We start from the raw sequence: 27,884 nt of genomic DNA, 5'->3' as shown, positions 1-27,884 counted from the left end.
GTGGGTCCACGAGGTGTCATACTCAACCTCTCATTTCACAGTGAAAAGAAATAGGGTATATTGTGTCGTCATTTTTTGGTAAATGCTTTACAAACCTACACATACCATGGTGCCCACACAAGACAGGTTCATTAGATGTTTTCTGTATTTGAATAATCTGCTTGGATTGGTAGGTATGCTGGGATCTGTTATAAGACTGTATATTCATGTTCTTCATAGTTGCTGTCTTTCTAAAATACCATTTCCAGCAGCGGGTAATAGGAGGAGTCAATGGCATTTAGTGAACCATGGTTCTGTGGGTAAAGGGGGAACGCAGAGTTAAACAAAATCAGCAGGTTTCTGTGCTGCAGGATTATCAGGGGAAGTGTACAAACTAGAGGAGAGGACTCCAGCGTTAACAGACACGCAGGTTCGCGTCACAGAGCTACAAGGTAACTTTGGGAAAGTTGCTGAAGCTCTGTAAGCCTCAACCTCTTGGTTCAGTAAGAAGGGATAATGATCTCACCTGTTTCTTTGGTTACAAAGAAGATTATATGAGACATTGACTATAGAGCACTTAGCACAGTGCCTGGCACTTAGTACTCATTCAATAAGTAATAGGGGGAAATGTTTATGGTGAATTTAAATTGTCCTCAAATTCTGTGACATTCCTCCCTTCCAGAGTGAGCTTACTCTCCCCCACCCCCGACCCCATCCCCAAGTATGAACTAAACTTACTAACTTTCATCTAATGAAAAGAATGTGGTGGTAAATCCATTGGCAACAACACAGATGGACCGTGAGGGCAGTACGCTAAGTGAAATAAGTCAGACGGAGAAAGGCTAATCCTGTATGATCTCACTTACATGTGGAATCTAACACAAGCAATCTCATCGAAACAGAACAGATTGGTGGTTGTCAGAAGCAGGGGGTGGGGAGTGGGTAAAATGGGTGAAGGGGGTCAAAAGCTACAAACTTGCAGTTATAAGATAAATAAGTTCTGGGGATGTAATGTATAGCATGGTGACTATAGTTGATAATACTGTATTGTATATCTGAAAGTTGTAAGAGAGTAGATCTTAAAAGTTCTCATCATGAGAAAAAAAAGTGTAATTACGTGAGGTGATGGATGTTAACTAGACTTGTTGGGGTGATCATCTCACAGTAGCTGCAAATATTAAATCATTAGTCACACACTTAAAACTAAAACAATGTTTATGTCAATTGTATCTCATAAAACTGGGGGAAAAGAACATGATGGTAGTAATGATATGTGATTTCCATGGCTAGGTCATACAAGGTATTATCAATTCCACCTTGTTCTCTCTTAAATGGCTTGTTCTGGGGGAACACAGACACCATTTTGTAAGGACACTCAGGCAGCCTATAAGGACACAAAGGGCCACATTGGCAGGAAATGAGTCCTCTCCCCAACAACCAGCAGCAACTTGCAAGTCACATGAATGAGCCATGTCAGAAGCAGATGCCCCAGTCAAGACATCAGATGACAGCAACCCCTGCTAACATCTGATCACAACCACCAAGGGACTCCTACCCAGACCACCCAACTAAGCTGTTTCGAATTCCTGATCCACAGAAACTATGAGATAATGAACATTTATCATTGGTTTAAGCCACCAAATGTTGGGCTTATTTGTTACATGGCAATACCTAACTAATAACCAGCTACTGTGCATGAAGACTCTCCAGGAAGCAATGAGCATGCATCATTCTGCAAGGTGACCTGACCATGAAACCACTTTTTTTTTTTTCCACAGAGCATCTGATGAGACTAGTCTGCGTCCCATGAAACACACTTTGGGAAATGCCGATCTAGAACTCAACAGTATATGAAGCGTGTTCACATTTATCATCTCATTTGGTCATCTCAGCAACTGTGAAGTAGGTGTTAGTGTCATCTTTATTTTACCCAGGAGAACACTAAGGGTCAGAAAGATTAAGTGACTTGCCCAAGTTTACACAGATAATAAAACTGGTAGAACAATAACTGAGAGTCAAGGACTGTGATTCCAATCCACGTTTTTCCTCTGGGTTGACCAGAATAGCCTGGGTTTTCTTAACCGGGGATAAAAATACTGGGATGCTAAGAGAGTCCCAGAAAGGGGGTGCTCTGCTCTAGGCCACCGTCCCAGATGATCTGGAGAGTAAACCAGGTGCTTCTTAAGAGGCTGGAGCTGGAGACCTTCCCTGGTTTCACAGAACAGGGGCCCCTGCAACCATGATAACAGCATAATGCAGGTACTACTCACCGACCCCTTGAGATACTTCAGGACGCTCCTGAGAGCCTTGTGTATATCACCTCATTTAATCCACATAACAAACCAAGGAAGTGCAGACTCAGCTTCACCTTCCACATGAGAGACCAAGTCACAGAGAAATGAAGGCAGCTGCCCAAATCAGCCGCTAGAAAGTGAGGTAGTTCAAACTGGGACCCCGGCAATCTCAGACTATCAGGGCATGAAAGGACCTCTGGGATCAATATCTCAGCTCCTTCCTTTTGCATGACAGAGGCAGAGCCAGCACTAGAACCCGGACCCTCCCACTCTAAGCTCCTGTGCTGGGTGGCATCTTGCCCAGAGGTTTGGTGAAATTAACATGACATGCATTTACTCCTATGAGGTTATTTTAAGGATGTGTATGCTGGACGAGACCTATCATATCTACTTCCCATATGGCCTCAAATTCCACTATGAAAAATGAATGCCTTTGGCCTAATGCAACATTCTCAACCAGTAAATCCCGGCGCTGACTCAGGCTGGTTTATGGTTAAAATGGGTAACAATAGGTTGTCTCAAATTTGCAGAGAAAAAACAATAAGTCAATGGATAGACTCTTTTCATCTCTAAGCTTTTCCTTCCATTGATTTTTCTTAAACATTCGGCCTGTTTTCTTGTCTCACATAATAAAAGTGAGTGGATGTTCAGGATGTTCAAATATCATACCTAATACTCAGCATCTCTGTTCCGACTGTCAGGTTCATATCACATTCGATTTGGTAAGTTATACCATTTATCTTTATGCTGCTAAAATATTTGATGTGTTATTATTTGGGAGACCCACAGGCCTGCTTGCACATAAGAAACTCATTTTTCTGGTAGTAAAATTGTTACTAGCTTATATGCCAGAATTACAAATATTGGCATTTTAGGCCATTCTGCACAGGTCACTGTGGCTTCCAGATTCTTCAGCACTTGAACAAATCTCCGTTGTCTCTTCAAGCATCTCTTTTTTAACTGCAAGCACGATTACCAGTCTGCATTGGGTAGTTGAATAAAAAAAATTAGGACTAGAAAGTCAGGTTTCACTTTTAATTCATAATACTCAGTTCCAAGAGATAGAAAATGAGATCAGAGCTCTGAAGAAATGGAGAGGGGAGGAAGAAAGGAAGGAATGAAGGAAGAAGGGAGTCAGGGAGGGAGGGAGGGAAGGAGGAAAAAAAGGGGGGTAGGAATAAGGGAGGTAAAGTTCCCCGTGATCACGTGGTTTATGTACGGCAGTGGTTAACTCTCCAGATCCCATGTTTTCCCACCACTCCACTCTGCTTCAACATTTCCTCCATGGAAAGGATAAGTAGTAGAACCAAAGTGATTGGTAGTATACAAAATGGAATATCCTGAAATCCTACCCACCTACTCCTCCATACAAACTTTTATGCCCACGCCTCCCCATCTCCCTGGCTCTGGGAATGGAGAAGGAAGAGGGATAAAATTCCCTTGTGACCACTCCTTCCCTTGCCAGTGGTTCAGGCCCTAACCCCCACCACCTCAAACTTAAAAGAATTAGAAAGTCAGTTTTCATTTTCAATTCATAGTACTCAGTTTCAGATACTTGTGAGGGAGAAAAAAATCTCAAACTGTCTACAAACCACAATTAAATGTTCTAGAAAGTAAATATGAAGTTTTTGTTTCTCCATTCTGGGTAACAATACTGAGCGTGACACAGATAAACAGTAAAGTTCCCGCTGAGTACTAGTGAGTACCACTAGGACCAGAGCCCAAAAGTGCATGGTGTTTTTTACCTCTATAAAGAAAAAAGATGCTCCAAAGATGGCGTGAGCCAAGATTTGGCTCAGGCTTCTTTTCTAGCAGCATCTGGGGAACATCAGCATCCTTTTGCCAATCTCAATGAGCACTGGGTAGAATGAAGACTGAGCAGGTGGACTTTGAACATTTTTCCTCTTTCCTCCACAAGTAACCTGCCAGGTGGGGGTAACCAACACGGTGCTGATGCCACATTTAGGAAGATTCCAAAACCAAGTCATGCAAAGCTGAGCCCCTCACCAACTCTAACCCTGTCTGGATCATCCAATAAGTGTCCTTTCGAAAAGAATCTGAGGACAGCAAAAGATGGTCACTTTTATGCACCTGACTGCTTCAGCCAAGGGAGCTATCCAAACTAAAACTGCCTCATTGGCTATCAATAAAATGGTTTCATTCTGTTTCATCATCAAACACTCTGTCTCTCTAATCCCCTACAGACTAAACGTAAAAAAGAATCCACTATCTTAAAAACAAACAAACAAACAAAAAAAAACACTTTTCTGGGCCAACCCGGTGGCTCAGGCAGTTGGAGCTCCGTGCTCCTAACTCCAAAGGCTGCCGGTTTGATTCCCACATGGGCCAGTGGGCTCTCAACCACAAGGTTGCCAGTTCGATTCCTCGAGTCCCGCATGGGATGGTGGGCAGTGCCCCCTGCAACTAGCAACGGCAACTGGAGCTGAGCTGCGCCCTCCACAACTAAAGACTTGAAAGGACAACAACTTGAAGCTGAACGGCACCCTCCACAACTAAGATTGAATGGACAACAACTTGACTTGGAAAAAAGTCCTGGAAGTACACACTGTTCCCCAATAAAGTCCTGTTCCCCTTCCCCAATAAAATCCTTAAACAAAAAACAAACAAACAAAACATTTTTCTTGCCAACAGTGGGCCCCTAGCTCTATGCCTATATTAGATACACTTTGCACCACACCTCAGTTGTGGTTGAAGTTTCCCAATGTGGAACAACACGTGGATTGTATTTTTTAAATGCATCTGATTTCAGATGATGCTCATATAGAGATTGCTATGGACTGGATTATGTTCCCCCAAACTTATATATTGAAACCTTAAACCCCAATTTGACCATGTCAAAAATAGGGCTTTTCAGTTGTAAATAAGGCTAAAAGAGCTCATGAGGGTGGAGATCTAATTAATAGGGCTGGTGCCCTTTAAGAAGAGGGAGGGAGGCAGCCATCTGTAACCTAAGAAGTGAGTCCTCACCAGACATCAACCCTACAAGCCCTTGATCTTGAACTTCCAGTCCCCAGAACTGTGAGAAAAGAAATTTCTATTGTTTAAGACCCCCAGTCTACGGTATTTTGTTATAAAAGTCTGAGCTGACCAATACAGAGCCAAAGCACAGATATGTGGAAACAGGATGGAATAACCAAGTCTTCCTGCCCAGTCTTAATTCTATCTAGCAATCGTTGAGATTGGCAAAAGGATGCTGAAGCGCCCTTCGACACTGCTGGAAAAGAAGCCTGAACCAAATCTTGGCTCAGACCATCTTTGGAACGTCTTTCCTCTTCACTTTCTAGGATAATTGTGGTGATATGGGCACATTATTAATCCCATTTGGAAAGTGGATCTTCTGAAAGTTGGATATTAAATCAAAATAGATTATTTTCTTTCCAGAAAATCTAAGCTATACCAATGAGTTTGGAAACACATTAGTAAAGATAGTGGTCAAGCAACCTTGCAAGCTCAGCATGGCTCACATTCACAAGAGACCAAAATCTCTGTTTAGCCAGGAGAGAGGTGGGATCCAAAAGTCAACTGAATTCCTGGGATGAAGTGTGGCCAGTGCAAGTACAACCTGCAGAAAACAGCCATCAACTAAGGACTCACTGATCAACCAAGAGCATTTTGCCTCTAAATCTCTCAGAGAAACCTCTAAATACACTTTTGAAAAATAAGGAATGGTAGAGTGTGGAAGGAACAAAGAGCGTGGAAAGGAGGAAAGCTTAAGAGAAATTGCCCTGGATGTAAGCATCAAAAGGCCTGAATTGGCCCCCAGGTTCTGCCTGTTTGCAGCCTTGGGCCCACAAAAAAGTAACTTACCCTTTCTACTCCCATCAGTAAATCTAAAGCTCCAATACTGACAAAAATAGGGCTGTTTGAAGAACAAGTGATATAATTTGTCAAAAGCATTCTGTAAACTGAAAGATGCTACCCATATACAACATAGGCCACTCTGAATTTTGCATTAAAGCACACACTAAAAATGAAGTTAAAAAAAAAAAAAAAAAAAAAAAATCCAGCTCCAGTTTGGAATTTTGCTTCTTTCTTAAGTAGATTTAAGTATCTAAAAAGAGCTACACACCAATGGCCAATATGAACCAAATTATTGATTGGACACCACCCATATCTTTGTTAGCTCAGCCATCCGCCCCCGCCTCACTCCCCATCAGCCTTTTCATACCTGGCGAACAGGAGAACAGAAGAAAAACAGTCTGCGTGAGGCTTTAGAGAGCGGGGAGCCTACAAGGAAGTGGGAATATTGGTGTCCTTTCTGATACCCCATTACTTAGAGATATTCTTCCCTTCCTACTTGTACGTGGCCATTGCAGCTTAGAAGAGGAGGCCTGGAATTTCCTTCATGCATGAAGTCTTAGAGATCCTCTCCAATCCATCCCACATCCATCCATTGATTCAGCAAAAGGTTATTGAGTGACTACTCTGTGCCAGGCACTTTCCTGGGCACTGGGGTTATGACAGTGAACACGGCAGGGAAAGTTCCTGCTCATGGAGTTCACATGCTAACAAGGAAGGCTGCCATTGAGTGTGACACATGAGTATGTAAGATGGTTTCGGATCATGACAAGTGCTAGAAAGTGACAGGGCTGGGGAAGGAGAGGAGAGGTCTTCAGATGGGACAGGGGCACCCTTCACTAATGAGCTGACATTCAAGCTGAGATTCCAAGAATGGAAAGGAGTCAGCCATGTGAGCATGCACCATCACCTATGGAAAGAACAACTGCAAAAGCCCTGAGACAGCAACAAGTAGGCTCGATTTGAGGAACAAAAGGAAGCCAAGTGGCCCAAAGGTCAGATCAAGAAGGAAAGTTAGAGATAGGGTCAAAGAAGCCACGTCAGTGGCCCCTTGCACATGGGAGGAAAGTGAAGCCCAGAGAGGCTAAGTGAGCAGCCCAAAGTCACGCAGCTAATTATTGCTACAGCTCATTCTAGAAACTAATTCATTTGCTCCCAAATCCAGAGCTTTTCATGCCATATTGATCTGCTTGCCTCAAATTAAGGCTACTGTTTGCTAATTGTATTGGTTTTTAAAAACCCTTAACATACATAAAAAGCAGCAAGCCAATCCCAGTTTTCAGCAGAAAATCATCAACAAGATATCCCAGTGATTTAGAACACATACAAATTCTGTTATGGAAGACAAGACTTCACGCCAATCTACTTTTGTGTAGGTACTAAACAAACAGTAACTGTTTGTTAAAGGCTTAGCTTTACAAATATGGAGGAAGGCCAGAGCTCACCAGAGAATAATCGTTTTACCTTTGGGTCTTATTTTTACACCTAAACCTCTTGACAGTGTTTTGCATAATTTACCCAAGTGCAATCAAAACCAATCTATGCTCAATCCACCTTCATTTTGCGCTATTAAATTGTCAGGTAATGGGGCTGTAAGCAAAACATCATAATTACAGCTCCTTTCCACAATCTGTGAAGCCTCCACCTGAAAGTTCAAGTCTGTCAATACCCAAAGCCTACAGTCCATTTAGTGGGAACTGTCCCCTGACCTTTCTGGTATAATGCTAGGTGCCCCGTTATCCCTTTTGCCATGCTAAACATACTCAATCTGTGTTAACGCTAACCTTCAAAGAACAGACCCAAAGTCTGTCCAGTGGCCAGTGACTGGCCCACCAGAGGAAGAAGCAGAGACGCTATCCAGCCATAGAGGAATTGTGGGAAAGGCTGATTCACTGCCTCACTCCTCTCCCACCTCCTCCCCGTCCTCTTCCTCTCTACCTTCCTCCTCTTCCCATCTCTTCTCCTCTTCCTCTCTTCTCTTTCTCCTCCCAACAAGCTTCTCCAGTCCCTGAGCTCTGGGAGCTTCACAAGGCAAGAGCCAGAGTGCTCAGTAACTGAAGAATTACACTTGAAGAGTGTTTAAGGGCCCATATTCTAGTCTAACCCCACCATCTACTATCTGTGTAACCTCGGGCAAGTTATTCAACCCCTCTGTTCCTCAATTCCCTCAATTATAAAATTAGGACAGTATCTTCCTCCTAAGATTAAACAAAGATTAAATAAATTAGTCTTCTAATTAAGTAATCATATTTAATTAATAGCTTATTTATTTAATGTATGTAAAGCACTATGCAATGCCTGGCACATGCTTGTACACGAGTGTGAGAAATGCCACCCTCTCTCCCCACTCTCCTCCTGCCTTCACTCCCTGGCTAGGAAAGATTATGGTCACCCTGTCCTTCAGGAACAACTGTGCATGAAGTCAGAGCAGCTTACTGAAAAGCAGCTCAATGGTACCTGATGGCAATAGGGTCCAGGGGACAGTAACACTTATACCATAAGATAAGTATTATGAGAATGAGTGTATGAAATAATGTACATAAAACACCTGGCATGCAATGATTGCTCATTAAATATTGTTATTTTTATTAGGGTCTTTTCGTTTTTAGCCCCAGTGGTTGTGACTGGAAATGCTACTTGCATGCTTCTTCCCTGTGTCAGTGTAACATGTGGGATTCATTGGTGCTTAATACTGTGCCGTAAATACACAGAGTGACGATCATATAGAAACATATTATAAAAGCCAAGGCAAGCTTCACGAAGTCAGCCCCACAGCCTTCCCTATCAGCGTGCCTTGATATCTCTTCTATCAGACAACAGACAACTGACCACCTGACATACCTCTTGATTGACACAGGGACACCTCCCTCTCAGCAAGTCCTAGACTGAACTGACCAGCTTTCCCCTCAAGACTGCTCCTGCCCTAGCTGCTGGCCCAGTCTTTCCAATTCCTCCACTTTTACAAGTTCTTTACTAAAGGCCTGTAGATTTTGTGTCCTCCAGAGCTCCCCGCTGCATCCACTTCTCCACTCCTAGGCCATGCCACCACGGCATCTCGTCCCTCACATCCACAACAGCCACACAGCCCTTGTTGTAAAACTTAGTTCAGATCATGTCACTGCTCAGCTTGAAACCCTTCAGGGACATAAGACAAACACGATACTCCTCCCACACCCCACAATCCCACCCTACCTGCAACAACATGAGGCTTTGAGGTCTGACCCTTTAGGTCCCCACACATGCTCCCTTGCTCTCTGCTCCAGCCATGCAAACTTCCTTTCCATTCCTCAAATACACACCTTCTGCCTCAGAGCCTTTGCACTTGCTGTTCCCTCTTCTGCAACAGATCACCTCCTCATTAGCCAGTTAATCCTTACGTATCCTCCACGGCTCCCAGTACAAGTGTCTGACTACCTTCTCTGACGACCCACCTCCCGGATCCTTGTCAATCTTTTCTATCAGACACTTTCTCAAAGCCCTGTATGCACTCCTCTGTGCAATGATTGATTTAGGTCTGTCCCCCTCACTATAAACTCCAAGAAGGCAGAGCTTTTGTCTGTGCTATTCTGACTGGATCTCCAGTACCTGGGACAGTGGTTGGTACTACATAGTAGGTATTCAATAAAGATGTTTTGCAGGGATTAAAAAAGTAGCCAAGGCACACTTCTACATATCCAGAGACCTAGAGACAAAGGAGAAGATATGGGTTGTATTTAAGGTGTAACAGCCTCAGTGTTGAAAATAGGCAATAATCTCTTCACTCTCTCTTCAATAGCCAGTCGATTCATAAGACAATTTACTTAATAAATGAGTGGTTTTCCTCTTTTCCAGTCTACAGAAAAGAAAAAAATGCACTTGTAAAGAACACTAAACACAGACAGACACACACGAAAAATCATGCAAGTAGCATCTACAGTAACAACCATTGATGCTAAAAATCAAAAGACCCCCAATCAAAACAAAAAAATTCAAACCCAATGCACACAGAGGCGCGTTCTCGCTGGACTCAGCCTTCAGATGAGATAAGAGAAATGCTAAAGAACATTTCTTGTCAAAACAGGATACTAGCTTTCAACTTACTCTGCTCCCATACTGATCTCAGAGGGGGCCTTAACATCTGTATGTTAATTACAGACACGTGGCCCAAGCAAGGCACACACATATCTGTCTTAGTTGCTCCCTTTTGCGCAGAGAGAACACTGTCCAATATTCTTAAGAGCTTGTAAATGACACTACTGCTCAGGTGGGCACACTGAGTGCCCCCTCCCCCGTCCTTCCCAGCCCCACCCTTCTCACAAACTACTCTCCCCTCCCCCGCTCTACTCCTTCCGAGCCAAACTAGCTGCCTGGTTTGGTAATAAGATTGAGCCCTGTGGGCTCCATTATTCCGCATGCCCTAGGAGAGGGCCACCTCCAGGGACTGTTGCTGCAGATAAGAGCCCCACTTGCTGCCAGGAAACCTTTCCCATTGAGAACACTCTGGGCAGGCAGCTGCAGCCCTAGATCCAGGGGGAGGCACCCCACCCATCTGCCAGAGAGACAAAGATCACCAGAAACAAAGGACACACACACACTCTCGCACACAAAGTCAAAAGCAAATACCAACACTTGGTGCAATTCTAGCCAAACAGCCTGTGTCGTGTATCTTTACATTTTGAAACAATCCTTGAGGGACCAATGATTATACGATAATGACAGGCACTCTCTGGGTTTGGAACCCACGCTGCCTCCGCCCTCCTCCCACCCGCGCTGCAGTTCCCAGGCGCATTTTCCTGCCACAGGACACACGGGGCCAGGAGCAAGAGTGCTTCCATTCACGGAAGCGCGCACACGCAGGAGATGGATACGGGGACAGGGCGGCCGAAAGTAGGAAATACCAACCTTTAGGATCCCAGTTCACCTGTTTTCTTGGAGTCTCGATTGGAAATTTCATTGCTCCGTTGCCCAGGTGGGGAGGAAATGAAAAGAATCAAAATAATAATAAAGTCCTCAAGCTTTACACGCCTCGGTACAGCAGTCCAACAAAACAATTTCCAAGGATGGGGAGCCTTGGACTGGCTCGTGGAGGAACCCCAGAGAGAGACAAGTGGAAAATATTGGCTTAGGAGAAAACTGGAGACGGCTTGGGTATCTGCACCGGTTGAGGGGTGGTTGGAAGCAGCCCCCTGGTTAAAAGGAAAAGTGAGATTGGCGAGGGGTGAATGGAGAACGAGTCTTGGGAAAATTAAAGAGCCGAGCTGCTTCCCAAATGCGGTGCCCGCAGGTTGGGGGCAGAGCAGGCTGAGGGCCGAGGGCGGGTGCGAGGGAGAAGCCCACTGCAGTGTCACTCCAGCCCCCGAAGGCGTGTGCGCACACACGCACGAACACACTCACACACACTCGCCCGGGCGCGCGCTCAGGCGGGCACGTCAGTCTGGCTCGGCAGCGCAGAGCAAACACGCCCCACCCCGTCTGTGGCTCCTCGCCCGCGGGCGACGCCCCCCGCTCTCCACCCCCTGAAAGCCATTGGATGTAGAGGTGGCGCGGCACTCGGGGAGCGCGCAGCGAGGGCGACCCTCCCCGCTTTGCACCGCAGAAGCCGCGCCACTGTGGGAGAGAGCGCAGCGGGTGGAGGAGCCCAGCCGAGGTTGGCGCGCTCGGCACCTGGCGACCAGCCTGAGGCAGTGGCCGGCTGCGGACTTCTCGACCCGACAACGGGAAGCCGCGGTGGAGCCGGGACCGGGCGGCGGGCACGCCGCTACTTACTGGCGCAGCCAGCCGGCTGGCGGGCGGGCGGGCGGACTGGCGTGAAGGCTACCGCGGTGCGCTCAGTGGAGTTGCAGCCGGAGACACGCTTGGCTGCCTGGAAGGCGCTGCAGGAGGCGAACAGGAGCCACGGCGGCCCCGCCGCAAACCTCTTGTCACTGCTCCCACCCTAGGCGCACCCCCCATTCTTTTCTCACTTCATTTTTTCACTCCAGTACCCACTCGCTCCTGGTTCTCCCGCCTGCGCCCCAACCCTTGTTCCCAGCGCACTCAGAGGAGGCTGATGCCAGCCATGAGCCTTTTGTTCTGGGACCAATCGGTATCCGCCGCTCTCTTCCCACCCCAGGAAGGTCGCTCCCCAGGTGCAGCCTAGTCCCTTCGCCAACTACCTGCAGCCCAGCTGGAGCCGCTGTTCAGAGGCCGGGAAGGGGGTTGGGGAGAGGCGCGGTGGCACCACAGGAAAGCAGAGTTGCCAAGACCTGGCGTCTCCGGGAAACGGTGGCCCCAGGAGTCCGAGGGCCCAGCAGGTACGGGTACCAAGGGCCTCCAGACCTGTTCCCGGAAAGAGGCTAAACCTGGCGCATCCCCCGTAGCCCCACTCTCACTGCCCCGGCCTGGAGCTGCGGAAGGGCTTGCGGTGGGACCTCAGTCTCCAGAAGAACCTGGTGGGTTCTTGAGATGATCTTGAGTGGGCCACTGGAAGTACCAATATGAAAAATGCTTATAAAGTACTTCAGATGCCTAGCAACAGAGCCTTGCACATAGTAGATGCTCAAGAAATACTTGCTAAATGAAGGCATGAATTGCATAAAGCAGAGTTGGACAAGAAGTAGTTTAAGGTACTGTCCATTCACTGTCCGTTCAGATAGATCTTGAACTCCTATGTGTCATCACTGTGCTAGGTGCTGGTGACTTGGCAAAGAACAAGATAGGCATGGACCTTGCCTTCATGGAACCTACTGTCTAGTGCCATGAAGAAGGGTTAGACTGTCATTGTCTTTACTTATGAATGAGAAAGTGACTGCCCAGCTCCTTCCTGAGCCTGCCTGCTGTGTCACTAAACCTCTACACTGGGAGTTGCTCTCTGAACCTCAAGCCACAGGAAGGCACCTTGAGGTTTGTGAAGAGCCCTGTGTCAGCAACCTCTTTCTCATCATCTACCCCCCCACCCCCACTGTCACATCCAGGTTTCTGAGTCCAAGGGCAAGACTCGCAGAGGTCCACTGTCATCTGTGGAAAGGGTTGGTAAGTGCTTTGTCACTGGCCCCATGGGCTGCCAGGCTAGAGCCCGGAGTTCTCCGCACACCCTGTTCAGGCAAAACTAGTGCCAATCTGCCAGCGCTACCCTGAGACCTCAGCCCTTTGGGCAGGTTCTGGTTCCTCCAGAGGCTTCAGAGCCACCTTCTCTGGGGCTCCATTTTCACACCTTCCTTCCCTCTACTAGAAGGCTGAGAGGATGGATGAGACATGGAAATGAGACAAAAGGGGAATTTCTGATTCTCCAGCCATGTCAACAGAGACACCAGTATGTATGTAAATTCTGCTCCAAAACCCTAAGGGTACTGCTGCTACGCCCCTGAGAAAGCTTCCAGAGCCTCACTCTGCCCTCTCCCCCTTAACTGCTCATGGGCAGGCATGCTCCAGCCCAGTCATTGCAATACTATGTCTTTACCTGCATCTAAGTCAGAAAGGTATCCACAGAGAAAGATATCCTCTCCTGAATCCTCTGAAGATGAGGAGGTAAGACTGACACTTATCAAATGCCCCCCTCACCTTTTCATCCTTCTCTCCATTCATCTTCCCTACATCTTCCCTTTGAGGAAGCTCTAAGTGGTCCCATTTAAAGCTCAGAGAAGTAACTCACCCAAGGTCACAACACAGATTCAAACCCAAGTGAGCTCGTCTGGTCCCTGAACCCATGAATCTGACCCTGAAGCTGTCACATGGGTTCTTTTGGATCATGAAGATCTAAATACTATATTATCTAAGATTCCAGCCCCTCCTTTGCAAAATGAATTGGAGTAACCTGGTGCCCTGGGGTGTACATCAGGGACCTAGTTCACTGTCCAAGGTAAATTCCAAAGGTGAAAAAATAAAGCCTTAGGGTGCATCATTCTGCCAATCAACAAACGGTTATTGAGCGTCCCCTCATGTACAAGACAATGCGCAGTTTTTCTTAGAAGTTACACAGAGACCTGGAGAACCTTCCCCAGAAAAGCCTCAGCAGGACCACTGATTATTTGGAGGCTGGAGGTTTGGGATGGGTCTATTGGGGTGAGGAAGCAGGATCAGGGGTCTGGACTCCTTCTGGGGGTTAAAGATTGCACTAGTCCTTGGCCCTTAGGGTCACCTCTATTTAATCCGTAGGTGCCTCTCCCCCACAACCACCACTAACAACAACCTCTGGGGCTTTCTCTCACCTCCACTTTCATTCTCCCTTCTCTGAATGTAGACAAAGACGAGTAAGTTTGGGGTGGGGGGAAAGGGGAGAATCCACCAAAAATTAATTTAATTAATCCCAGCACCCCCTCCTCTAACTAGCCTAAATGGAGTCCAACTCGTAAACTGCGTAGTATTTGGAGTGGACAGCTTGGGAGCAGGATTCTAAGAGGGGGAGCCGGCATCCCAAGAAAAACAACTTAGCACGTTAACCCTTTGTGCTGCTGTAATCCCCTTCCATCAGCTTCAATTCTGCGCCTTCCTTAGTACAGACTAGATTCCACTTACCCCGAGAAGGAGGGAAGAAGTAGTCTGTGTAAAGAAACAACATCCAAAAACGATGCCGCTTCTAGCGGTTCCCTGTCCCTCTGTGCCGCCGCCCCTTCCATGGCTATTGCTGCGGGAGGGTTAAGTCTGGTAGAAAGAGATCGTCTCGGGTTCCTGCGGCAAGAAAACAAAGCATCGTGGCGCAAAGTCTCCCTGCACTGGCCAAGCCCCTCCAGCAGTCCCAGGCTGGCAGCCACTGCGTCCCCGGGGCCTTCGGTGGGAAAGGGCGCGGGTCCTGGGGGGAGGCGTGGCTGTGGGTCGCCAGGGTCTCTGCGGCTCAGAACCTGCAATCGTTGCGACACCACTTTAGTGAAGGACGTGTGGCCCGACGCAGGAGTGCTGGGGAAGCCCAATGGCACCAGCCATCTCCCGGGAGGAAGTTTTCCGCGACTTGGCTCCTTTACCCGCTCCCCACGCCGCAGCCGGGACCAGTGTGAGAGTGGAGGGGTGCTGCTTGCCGAGTGGGGGATCTTGGAGTGGCTGGCAATGCACGACCCAACCAGGAAAGAGTTGAACACGGATTCCAGGGTGCGGCAGGAGACTGTCCGGACCGCGAATCTCAGGGAGTGAGGAAGCAGTTTGGGGAATCCCGCTTAGTGCCGGTGGGGCAAACTGAAGGGGCGGGGGACAGATCTGATTAGAATCTACTTCAATTCACGAATATCGGGATGAATTTGTCATCCGCCTTGGGTTGTTTCCCTTTGGTTCCTTTGTTGCTCTTGGAGGTCCAGAAGAAACCCTCATCTTCCGAGATCTCCCCCACCTCCGAGACACTTCCAAGTGCTCTTCTCTAAACAACCACGTCATTTTGTGAAGATACCCCACACACACCCTGTGTACACTCACTCAGTGGTGAAACTGACAGTTACCTGAAACTTCTCCTACCAGAAAGGTTTTCTTTCCCCAGTGAAGCTGCCGCTTTGTTCTCGGCATTTAATCACGCCTACGTTTGTCTTCATGTCCCAACCAGCATCTGCAAGAAACACACCCTTAAATATATGTTGCTCTAATCTTGGGCTCTGCTTTTGGCTTGGAAAAGCTGGAGGCGCACCAGCAGCCATGGGGCAGAGGGTGTCAGATAGCGTACTGATCAGTGACAAACTCTGTGCGCCCAAATCCTGCAGATTTATTTCAGTGACTCAAAGCTCTGATTGGGGATTAGTGAAGACAACATACTATGAACTCCAAAGAAATTGTAATTAAAGCATCAGGCGGACGAACATGTTTCATAACCAGGAACTGCATCCTCTCCCTTTGTAAGTTTCTCTGTTTTAAATGTTAGACCTTAAGAAAATATTATTTAAGCTCCCGTAAGGTATTGTGCCCAACATTTTACAAAAATATACAGAGCTGTAATCCTGTTTTTTTCTTTTTATTAAAGTTTATTGGGGTGACAATTGTTAGTAAAGTTACACAGACTTCAGGTGTACAATTCTGTAATAGATCATCTATATCTCACATTGTGTGTTCACTTCCCAGAGTCAGTGTAATCCTGCTTCTTATAAAACGAGTTTTAAGATGATTCCCTTTCTTTGAGTTATCACAAAAACATAGTTCCAGGTCATTTTCTTAAGAGATGGAGCTGAAATTTTTGGGTTTTCCCCTCAAACACACAGAAAAGTTATAATTGTTTGGTAAAAACCAGGATCTAATCAAAGATTGCACTTGTTGTTACATATTAATATTTTTAGTGTATTTCAGTCCAGAAAACTCCATCTTTTTTTAAACGACACTGATTTTTTAAGAGTCCAAATTCATTTGTTTTCTAATAATGTTTAATGTCATGATGCAGCTAAAGATCAGTTGAGTCAAAGGGGGAAAAACGATTTCCTGACCACCCCGGGTCATTAAAATAATTCAATGCCTTCTATAAATTCAGTGTCCATGCTAGTATCGATGAAATAGAAGGCAGTTTTATTTCTGCTCATTCAAGCTTCACCCCTAGATTTAGTCCTAGCCTTAGTCAAAGAAGTTATCTTTTTTATTTTATTTTATTATTAGTTTCAGGTGTACAGAACAATATAATAGACATTTCACCGCTCACAAAATGATAACCCCCTCCCCCAATCTATTGCCCCTCTGACGTCGTATATATTTATTAATTCCATTGACTCTATTCCCTATGCTGTACTCCATATCCTGTGACTACGTATATATTAAATTATAGTTGACATACAATATTATGCAGCTTCAGGTGTACAGTGCAGTGGTCAAGCATCTACACTGTCCCTTAAGTGGTCTCCCTAATAAGACAAGTGTCCATCTGACACCCTACAAAATCTTTACAACATTATTGATTATATTCCCCAAACTGTCTTTCATATCCCCGTGGCAATATTGTAATTACCAATTTATGCTGTCTAATCCCTTCCCCTTCTCCCTCATCCCCACCTTCTAGCAACCGTTAGTTTTTCCTCCATATCTCTGAGACTATTTCTGTTTACTTTGCTCATTTATTCAGTTCTTTAGATTCTATATATAAGTGAGATCATATGGCATCTGTCTTTCTTTCATTGACTTATTTCACTTACCATAATGTTTTCTAGGTCCACGCATATCATTGCAAATGGTAAGATTTCATTCTTCTTTATAGCCAAATAATACTCCATTGTATAAATGTACCAGTTTCTTAATCCAACCTTCTACCAAGGGGCATTTCAGTTGTTTACAAGTCTTGGCTATTGTAAATAGCACTGCAATAACCATAGGGGTGCATATATTTTTTTGAATTAGCATCTTGAATTTCTCTGGATAGATACCTAAGAGTGGAATTGCTGGATCAATAGTTCCATTTCCAGTTTTTTGAGATACCTTTATATTGATTTCATTAGTGGCTGCACCAATCTGCAATCCCACCAACAGTGCACTAGGGTTCCCTTTTCTCCACAGCCTCGCCAGCACTAGTTGTTTGTTGATTTATTGATGATAGCCATTCTGACTATTGATTTATTGATGATAAATCAGACTATTGATTTATTGATGATAGCCATTCTGGAGTGAGGTGGTATCTCATTGTGGTTTTTATTTGCATCTCTCTAATGATTAGTGAGGCTGAACATTTTTTCATGTCTGCTGGCCATCTGTATGTCCTCTTTAGAGAAATGTCTCTTCATGTCCTCTGCCCAGTTTTTAATTGGGTTGTGTGTTTTTGTGTGTGTTGAGTTGAATGAGTGTTTTATAAATTTTGGATATTAAGCCCTTATCAGATGTATCATTGACAACTATCTTCTCCCATTCAGTAGGCTGCCTTTTTGTTTTATTAATGGCTCCCTTTGTTGTGGAAAAACTTTTAAGTTTGATGTGATCCCATATGTTTATTTTTCCTTTTACTTACCTTGCCTGAGGGGATATATCAGTAAAAATATTACTCAGTGTAATGTCTGCAGATTTATTCTCTATATTTTATTCTAGGAGTTTTATGGTTTCGGGTCTTACATTTAAGTGTTTAATCCATTTTGAATTTGTTCTTGTATATGGCGTAAGGAGGTGGTCCAGTTTCATTTTTTTTACATGTGTCAGTCCAGTTTTTCCAGCACCATTTATTAAATAGGCTATCTTTACCCTAGTGTAAATTCTTGCTTCCATTGTCACAGATTAAATGACCATATATGAATGGATTTATTTCCGGGCTTTCTATTCTGTTCCATTGATCTATGTGTCTGTTTTTATGCCAGTACCATGCTGTTTTGATTACCTGTAGTATGATTTGATGTCAGGTAGCGTGATACCTCCCATTTTGTTCTTACTTCTCAAGATTGCCATGGTTATTTGGGGTCTTCTATGGTTCCATATAAATTTTAGGATTGTATGTTCTATTTGTGAGAAAAATGTCATTGGTAGTTTGATAGAAATTGTGTTGAATCTATTAGGTTGGTGCAAAAGTAATTGCAATTTTTGCAATTATTTTTAACCTTTTAAACCGCAATTAATTTTGCACCAACCTAATATATATTGCCTTAGGTAGTATTGACATTTTAACTATATTAATTCTTCCTATCTATGAACATGGTATGTGTTTCCATTTATTTGTATCTTCTTTGATTTCTCTTTTCAGTGTCTTATAATTTTCTGAGTACAGTTCTTTTACTTCTTTGATTAAATTTATTTCTAGGTATTTTATTGTTTTTGAAGCAATTGTAAATGGGATTGATTTCTTGATTACAAAGAAGTTATCTTTGTTTCTTATCCCCCAAAAGGCCATGTTTCAGGGATGGATGAGCATTTTCATACATACACTTCAAGATGATAGGCACATACGGTATTTTGCTGAATTTAAAAACAAGAATTCAGCAAGGATACACACCATAATGAGTTAGCTCTGATTTTCATGTCATTCTAGGAAAGTTCTAATTTCAACCAAAATTTTAAGGTTTATAGAAGGCATGCATGTTTTTAAAAATCTATTTATTTATGGGCAAGTCTTATTACCAGAGTCTTTCAGCTTGGCAAAGAGTTGGAAATCCTTTAAAGGTCCTGCTCTCCTGTTATATTGAGAGATTCTTCTTTCAGGCAGCCAATGAAAGGCTTGGGATAGTCTGACCAATGGAAAAGGAAGTTCGGTAGGGAGGGCAGGACATAGTATCAGCATCCAATGTGAATGTTTAAAATACATTTATTTAATTTTTGTTGCTTTTAAGGCAAATATTTGTTTAGTTGAAAATTATTGGACCAAATGTAATGTTAGGACTTTGCTCTCCTACCATTAAGTCATCTAAATGTCTGCTGAATCATACAACCAGTTTTGAAAAAGTCATTGCAAGATAATCCCTGGTTCAGCTTTCCATCTCTGAATTAGATTCCAAATTGTATGCACATCCCAGATTTCTAAATATGGCTAGTGAAAGAAATTCTAAACTGTATTGGTAGGCTTTCCCAAAATTTAAGGAAATTTGGTTAGGTCAAATCTTTCCTTATTTCCATCTACATCTTTCTTCCTTAATTTTTCAATACCTAAGTGAAGATAAAGAACAATAAAACCCTTACAATAACTTTTATCTATTGGAGATTAACTCGTCCCACATCCTTTTCTTTCTGTCATGTAACTTTTTTTACCCATTTACTAATATGTACGAGCATTTGGCCAACTCATACTTTTCTTAAAAGCATCTTTTTTCACTGCAAGTTTCAGAAAAGAAAATCAGAATCTCTTTGAGCCTTACTGAGTTTCTCCATTTATAAAATAGGGATAAGTTCTAAGTACAAAGTATTTGGCCAATTTACCCATATTTTAGCCAGCCATCTTCCTCAATAGGAATTACAACCAACCAAGTGAATTGTGCCAAGCTTCATTCAGTTTCTTCATCTATAAAATGGAACACTAAATATCTGGCTAGCTCTACCCACAGGGTTGCTTAAGGAAATAATAGATGTGAAAGTGCTCTGTAAACTGTATACAGATTCACAGATTTAAGGGGTTATTCTTATGCTTACTTGCTCTGTAAGATTTTTCTTACGCTGTGCCAAGTGCAAAGGAAGCACTTTTTAAGATTACTTCATTTATTTCTCATAAGAGTTCTAGAAGGTGGGTACTATTATCATCATGATTTCATTTAAAGTAATGCCTGCCTATTTAGACACTTAAATATTTGTTGAGAAGGAAATTGGAGCTTGGATTGGCTAGTGAGTTCTCCAGTAAACACAGCTAATTAGGGATGGACATAGAAATCAAACCAGACCCCCCACTCATCTGTAAGTCAAATTACCATTCCTTATGCAGAGCTAAGTTATTTTGATCTCTGAAGTAGAGTCAGTTCCACTTAAAATTGCAGCTGAAACAGTCTCTACTCCTTTCCCATCTCACTGGCATCTTCCCACCTTCTGGGGTCCCTTATATCGTTTTCCCTATCAGTCTGCTCTGTAAAAGAACTGATAATGCCCTATGAATGTTTTGCCCATCTCAGAAGTAGTTGTATTACAATAGCAGGTGAACCTTTAAGCCAAAGTAATGAACATGAATCTTAGACCATGAGGCATCATCAAACAAATAAAGTATTGGTGAAAAGGTGAGCAGGGAGGGAGGTGGAGAAGTCTTTGTTAATGTCCCTGGAATTACACCAAATCACACCAAATATGTGGCCATCATGAAGTATTTAGTGAGATAAGCAGTCTTGCTGAAATTGCGTTGAACTTTCCCAGGTCTTATGCACTTCTCCATGACCACATTATGTTGCTGGGCCTGCTGTACTCTGTCAGTGGTCCATTAATAATGCTGGTTATAGAAAGAAAATTTCTTTGTAGTTTATGTAATGCTCCTATATTTAGATTCTGATACTATGCTCTTTAAAATAGCCATCTAATGTTCCTGACACATTGAAATATTGATCCATTCAAATAATTTCTGATCTGTACCACTCTTTTCATCAGGAATCAAAGTTAAGCTGACAAACACAATTTCCAGGAGTATTACTGTGTTTTTTATGGAAGATCATTCTTTTTCATCTCTTTCCAAATATGGGGCACTACTTTTCAAGAAGTTTCCAAAGAATCATATCCTTGGGTTCCAAAAAGTTGTAAGTGACTGTAACCTTCAGTTAGAAAGAACCCAACATTTTTAGAAAACCACCATCAATTATTGCCCCACTAGCCATTGCACCGTAGTAAAATCTTGGCTCGTCAGAACTCACCATATTATATCTGTCCCCAGCAACATCTCGGATGGGTCAAATACTGTATTTGCTAGTATATAAATAGATTCACTGCGAGACTAGATGGCCACTGCTATCCTATATGGTGATTAGCCCATATAAGCAAGGTCCCTGCAAGCTTATACGGCAATTAAAGAAAAACACTACTTCCAGTGGAAAGAGCACCACACCTGGCTCGACTTGCAGACAGTGCCTTTATTGAAGCCAAGAGACACTTTTGGGGTTGGAGAGAGGCGTGGAGAAGGATATACTCATATCAGGAAGCACAGGAGTGTGTCCAGGATGTGGAATGGATTTTAGTCTTCAGTCATCCCCTGTGGTGCCTGTATGCAGCGCACAAACTTCATAACTGTATGCTCTGGCCCTTTATATAAGACACATAGATGGATACAATGAATGGGAGTATATGATGAGTTCCAATTATTCAAGGTCAATTTTTCGAAAAAAAAAATTCCAGTTAACTTTAGACTAGTTGTGAAAGAGCAAATATATAATTATGTTTGTGTTTGTCATTTCTGGACATTTTCAGCTTCTCTTGTTTTCCTTATTTTTTTCTTAGTTACTGGAAGATCCAACTATCGTAGCTCTGCCAGATCATGATCCTGTTCTTTCATGAAATCCACTGAGTTTGAACTTGAGAGTATAGGGATATCTCCTTTGCTTTTGAACCATGTATAATGGGTAATAAATTATATTCTAAAATATTAGGGAGGAAAATCCACACTCTACCTCTGACCAAATGGGAAAATTGTTATTTGATTTGAAAGTTACTGGGAGGACGTGAAGTTCCTACATCTGCAGTGATGTTTTGCTTTCTTCTATCCCTAGGAAATAGCATCATCTATTATTTTCTGTCTTTGATGCTAAGACTTTTAGTTACAGGTACATTGGATATAGAGTATTTTTGCTGGCAAATAAAATTTTTAAAGCTCACATCAAAGAGTTCATCAAGTAAATTTTATATTCAAAAGGGGATAACAAGGGGTTACTGTGTTTATTCTTCATTCTTCCGCCCTTTCTCCATGGACAGCTACAAATCCTTACAATATCTCTAACATTTTCAGTGATTCCCAGTCCATCAAACAAGGAATCTGTTGGTTTAGAAATTCTGAGCTTACTCCAGTGAGGAACCTGAATCATTGGATTTAATTATCAGTGGGAAAGACTTTAGAGATCATGTCATGAAAGCTTTCCAAACTTTTCTGGTGACAAGAAGCAGATTCCATGGTCCAAATGCTTCTTCTGGAGATCCTGTTTCAGTGGGTGTAAGGTAGGGCTGGGGGTTCATTTCTTTAACAAGAACGCCAAGTGATTCTTTCATGCAAAGTTGAGAGGCCCTTTGTTTTACAGATATGGTGATAGGGTCTTGAGAGGTAAGGTGACTTTCTTGAGAACAAACAGCTGGTCTGTGACAGAGTTTGGATGGGAACAGAACTATCCTGACTGGCTAACATATTTGAGAAACATTTTAACCGTGGTTGAGGTTGTGGATTGTGAACAAAGCAAAGTTGCATAATCTGAAAATCCTTGTTTCGGATGCATTTTGGTTAATTAAGCATTTATGACACCCTTGTCCTTTATTTACTGAGCACATTCCGCCAACTGTTCTCTGATTGAACCCCTGTGCTTGATTCCGGTTTATGGGGCTCCCCTTGGTGATTGTGGGCCTATCATTCCCTCTGTCTTCTTCATGCCTCTTGATCAGTATTTTTCTTCTCTTTAAAACTTTTATCAAACCACACATATCTCCCTTGTTGACTCATATTGCACAGTTACTTCTCACACCATTGGCTGTACCATCCTTTCATTTTATTGTTCTACTTCTCTAATCCTCTGTATCTAACTTTAATTCATTAGTGTTTATCTGAATGTTAGGTGTTCACATATGTGACAGCTGTCATAGAGGGGGAAGACCACCATGACAGAGATTGGAACAACCAATTTCTAGTCCAAGCTCTGTCACTAATATACTGTGTGACCTGGAGCAAGTCACTTAGCCTTTCAGAGCGTCTGTTGTTCAACTCTGAGTTCTGAGTCTTTTCTTTATATATGTCTGTCCCATTGCTTTAAGGAAGAAAGTCAGGAACCATCTTTTCTAATTTACTCTTCCCTCCCCATGGAGCCTATTTCACAAAGCTACATAGAGTGCTCTCTTAATAAATGCTGACACTTCCTTCATTGTTCTAGTTTGACTTTCCTCCTCCTATCACAGATGGTTCATGAGCCACATATCTTATTACAGCTGACCTTTGACTTTGATAAAGACTAAAATAGTGCAAAGTGTGTGTATTTCCAGTGTCATCATCCCTTCCCATGAAATGGCATGTCCTGTTTCTTGGCCCTCCATATATGGCATTAAAACAAAACATTGTTTCATCATGTCCCTTTCATCTTAAAGGATACTTTTCATTTTCAGTATTGCACTCCTAATTTTTAGGTTTATCATATTATTTATTATTATTCTTGATGACCTGGTCTGCTTACCTCTTTCTTTAGAATTTCCATTTGCTATTAGGTCTCTATTCATCTGTGGCTTAGGTCTTGTTGGTTTATGTTTTTGCATTTGTTTTGAAGATACTTGGTATCACAATCACAACCATAAGCACATGTATTTATTTTGGTTATTTTTTTAAGTAGCTCTTAAAAACTTACAGCACTCTATCACATATAAAATTGGTATATTCAATCAATTGACCCACATTCAAGTATACTAACTTTAGATAAACATACGAGGAAGAGAACATAAGGAGTATGGAATGATAGAAAGCCACTTGGGATTCAAAAATAATATGCAAAATTATAGAATAAAAATATACAAGATTTCAGGACCTTGGACAGTTAAATTACTCTTGCTGTAATCCCTGGTATGACCACATAAGCAAACTTGGGGTACATTTGGAAATCTATAGAGTAGTGTCAGACAGACATGGTACCTTGAAATAGCCTGGTGATATTTTTTTTTTTTAGATGAAGCAGCATGAACAACCCTGTTCAAAAGTAATGTAGAGACTGGATGCCAATATCAGGTATTGTCTCACAATACTTTTCTCTGAACTTCTTTCTAAAATTGGTATAACAGGAAAAATTATTACTGAATAGTCTGCTGCATAATGTTACTTAAACTCCAAGTTGAAACCTAAAGATGATCAAAACCCCAGACAGTTGCAAGTCCAAATTGTTGGGTTACATTCTGAAGCTTAGATTCTAAATCTATAATTTCTTGTTTGTTGCCCCACACGTATTTACAGAAAATACAAGCAAGAAGCTTTTAAAACTGATTGTGGACAATTTTCTATGCCTCATATCTTACAAGAAGAAAATAAATACTTCCCTAATGAGGGATATAAAGCCCAAACTCTGTCCTCAGATACATGAAAGTGAACCGTTTCAAGGCATTGATGGAATTCTACAAGAGGGTGTGGTCGTGGGGTTGCTGTAATGGAGTGCTGAGTGGTTTACACAACTCTTCCTTAGCTGGTTTGCTATTTCTTTTAGAAATGTAGGCTAATCTTTTTCATTACACAATCATGAAGAACTACAGGTGAGCAGTATCGGAAGCAAAAAAGTTCAACTTCACTACCATCCACGAAATGCAAATTGAAACAAAAATGGGATGCTGTTTTTCATCTCTCAGATTGGCAAAGATTATAAAGATTCCCGAGATGCAGGGAGATGAACCTGGTCGTGGTCATGCACTGCTGCTGGAAATGCAAATTAGCTCAAGTCTTTGATGGGTCGATTTGGAAATATGCATCAAAAGCCTAAAAACATAATGATCAAGCTATACTTGCAAAAATGTGAAAATGGATTCTAAATTCATTGTTTAGTTAAAAAAAAAAAAAAGCAGGTTACCAAGCTACATAATCACATATTTATGATAGTTATACATTCTGAAAGTTCATAAACCAAAATGTCATTATCCTAGAGGATAAGATGGTTGGGAGGTGAGGGAAGAGTATTTACATTTTGTTTACACGTTTTTTAATGTATCTGTATTCAACATGAACTACTGTTTCCATTTTAAAAACAACAATTTATCTAATTATCAATAGAATTCTAGTAGTAATAATGACTGCCTGGTTTCTCCTTTAGGGGAATCTACATTTGGTGGAGTCAGTTTTGGCATATTTAAAATGCTAAAGGGAAGCCAATAGGGCTAGAGAGTTGTGGGCAAGCAAGGAGATGGTCCCAAATAAGAGTAGTCAAAGAGCTGAGGAATGAATTAGTCCCAGCATTGAAGTCATGGTAAAGAGTTTGGATTTCATTTTAGAAGCAATGGACCACCATCTTGCGGACAGAGCAAGGAAGAAGCAATGGTTAGAATTGTGAACTTTTTGTTTTGTTTTGAATTACTCTAGCTCTTCCATGTTGAATGGTATGGAGTAAGGCAAGATTAGAAGCCAGGAAGATCAGTACACAGACCATTGTGGAATTTGGTACACGAGATAAAGGCATTGAGAATGTAGATGGAAAGAAATAGAAAGATCTGATTTAAATTTTGGAAGTAAAAATGACAGAACTTGCCTACGTGCTAAGGTAGAAAAGAAGAAATCAAGGATATCTCACACATTTGAAATTAGGGATAACTGAGTTATTCTGTTACATTAAAATTAGAAAGTCTAAACTACTCCTTTAAAATAGTAGTTTTCAAATCTTTTTACTGTAGTATGTCACTGTAGTGGGTTGAAAGGCAGCCTGGCCCCCACCCTCACCCCCACCCCAAGCTATGTGCAGGTCCTAATCCTAGGAACCTGTGACTGTTACCTTATTCGGGAAAAGGGTAATTTAGATATATTTTAAATTAAGGGTCTTGAGATGAGATTATCCAAGATCATCTGCGTGGGCCCTAAATCCAATGATAAGTGTCGTTATAGAGTGAGGTAGAGAGAGATTATAGACAAAAGAGAAGAGAGTGAGACACAGACAAAGAAGGGAGTGATGCAGCGATAAGCCAATCAATACCAGCAGCTACCAGAAGCGAAAAAGGCCAAGAATGGTCTCCCTAGAGCATCTGGAGGGCGCACAGCCCTGATGGATCTCAGACTTCTAGACTCCAGCACTGTGAGGGCATATATCTCTTAATACACCCAGCGGGTGGTGATTTGTTACAGCAGCTGCAAGAAACTAATAAAGGCATAAATACAAAAACCTGTATAAACCATACGTGTACTGTTTAATTATCACAAAGTGTTTATCACTCTTTCCCATTTTTAAAAACATTTAATTGTGGAAATTTTCCAACACACACAAAAGCAGAGAGAGTAGTAACACAATGAACTTTCGTGTTCCCAAAACCCAGTTTCAATAATCATCAATGCATGGTCAATCTAGTTTCAGTCCTTCCACCTACCCCTGCCACTGGATTATTTTGAAGCAAATCCTAAACATCATATTGTTCCATCTAAAAATACTTCAGGATTATATATATATATATATATATATATATATATATATATATATATTACATATATGTATAGATATAGATATATATACATATAGATAGATATAGATAGATATAGATATACATATCTCCTGACACACACACACACACACACACACACACACACACATATCTATGTATAGACAGATATATAGTAGATAGAGATAGATATAGAGACAGAGATAGAGATATGTGATAATGATTCCTTTTTTAAAATATAACCAAAATGCAATAGATCACCTAAAAATTAACAAAATATCCTTAATAATATCAGATAGCTAGTCAGTATTCAAAGTTCCCCAATTGTCTCAAATATGGCTTCCCTTTTTCTTTTCTTTTCTTTTTTTTTTTTTTGGTTTGTTTGAAACAGGATCCAAACAAGGTCTGCATTCTGTGTTTGGCTCATATGTCTCTTAAATCTCTTAATCTATGAGTTCCCTGTCCTTCATTTCTTTTTCCTTCTAATTTGTTTTTTGAAGAAACCAGGTCAGATCATTGGCACAGCAGAATTCCCTGGATTTTAATCCATCCCTGAGTGTCTTCAATATGTTCCTATCTTCATGTTTCCTGTAACCTGGAAATTGGATCTCCAGCAGATTCAGCTTCAGCAGTTTTGGCAGGAATGCCTCATAGGTGGAGTTTGTACTTCACATTGCGTCACATTAATGTCTGGGTCTCTTTCATGTGATAATAAGCTTGATCAGTGGTTTTAGGCATTGTCAACCCAAACTACCCATTATAAAGTTACCTGTTCGCTGCCCCCCTAATCGTTTTATATGCATTTGTGACCATTGCCTAGAGTAATTATTTGGTCTTACAAAGTGATAATATTCTAATTCTATCCCTCTTTCTGCATTTATTAACTGAAACGACTATATAAAGAAAAACTTTCCTTCATAAATAATTACCTTGCGGTAAAGTCCATACAGGAAGGACAGGATAGGTGCCCAATTGTTTTTCTTCATGTATAAGCAGTGAGTTCCCTAGCATCCTCCAAATATGACAAATAAATTGGGGGGGGGGGTTTGTTTGTTTTATTTTCTGTCATTAGAAAATCATGAACTTTAATTATTATTTTATTTCTTAATTTGGGGATTCTGGCCAGAAGCCACAAGTATACTGTTTCCTTAGCTGTATCTCCTGGGAGCCACTGTCTGTAGTGAATCCTAGACCCACTCATGTCTATACAAACATCAT

At 42.3% G+C, this 27,884-nt stretch overlaps 1 protein-coding gene across 10 annotated transcripts in view; it reads right to left on the bottom strand.

The window, feature by feature from the left end:
* The window catches only part of KCNK10 (potassium two pore domain channel subfamily K member 10), a 135,301-nt gene extending 119,742 nt beyond the window's left edge, over positions 1-15,559 (bottom strand). For 5 of the 10 annotated variants that reach the window (XR_012494570.1, XR_012494569.1, XR_002138426.2 and 2 more), the window contains exon 1: positions 10,974-11,524. Coding sequence is in view for 6 of the 10 variants with exons in the window: in XM_019744456.2 (XP_019600015.2) it covers positions 10,974-11,025 (52 nt within the window). In the remaining 4 variants the exon portion in view is untranslated. Of the gene's footprint in view, positions 1-10,973; positions 11,527-11,837; positions 12,107-14,564; positions 15,060-15,472 lie in introns of those variants that run through there. The other 5 variants (XM_074327077.1, XM_074327078.1, XM_019744470.2 and 2 more) reach the window with 5 other exon arrangements.
* Between the last annotated feature and the right edge of the window lie 12,325 nt (positions 15,560-27,884).

This window comes from Rhinolophus sinicus, linkage group LG03, assembly GCF_036562045.2.
Source record: "Rhinolophus sinicus isolate RSC01 linkage group LG03, ASM3656204v1, whole genome shotgun sequence".
Lineage (NCBI taxonomy): Eukaryota > Metazoa > Chordata > Mammalia > Chiroptera > Rhinolophidae > Rhinolophus > Rhinolophus sinicus.
The sequence above is the reverse complement of the archived record's forward strand: the minus strand, read 5'-3'. Positions and strand labels throughout refer to the sequence as shown.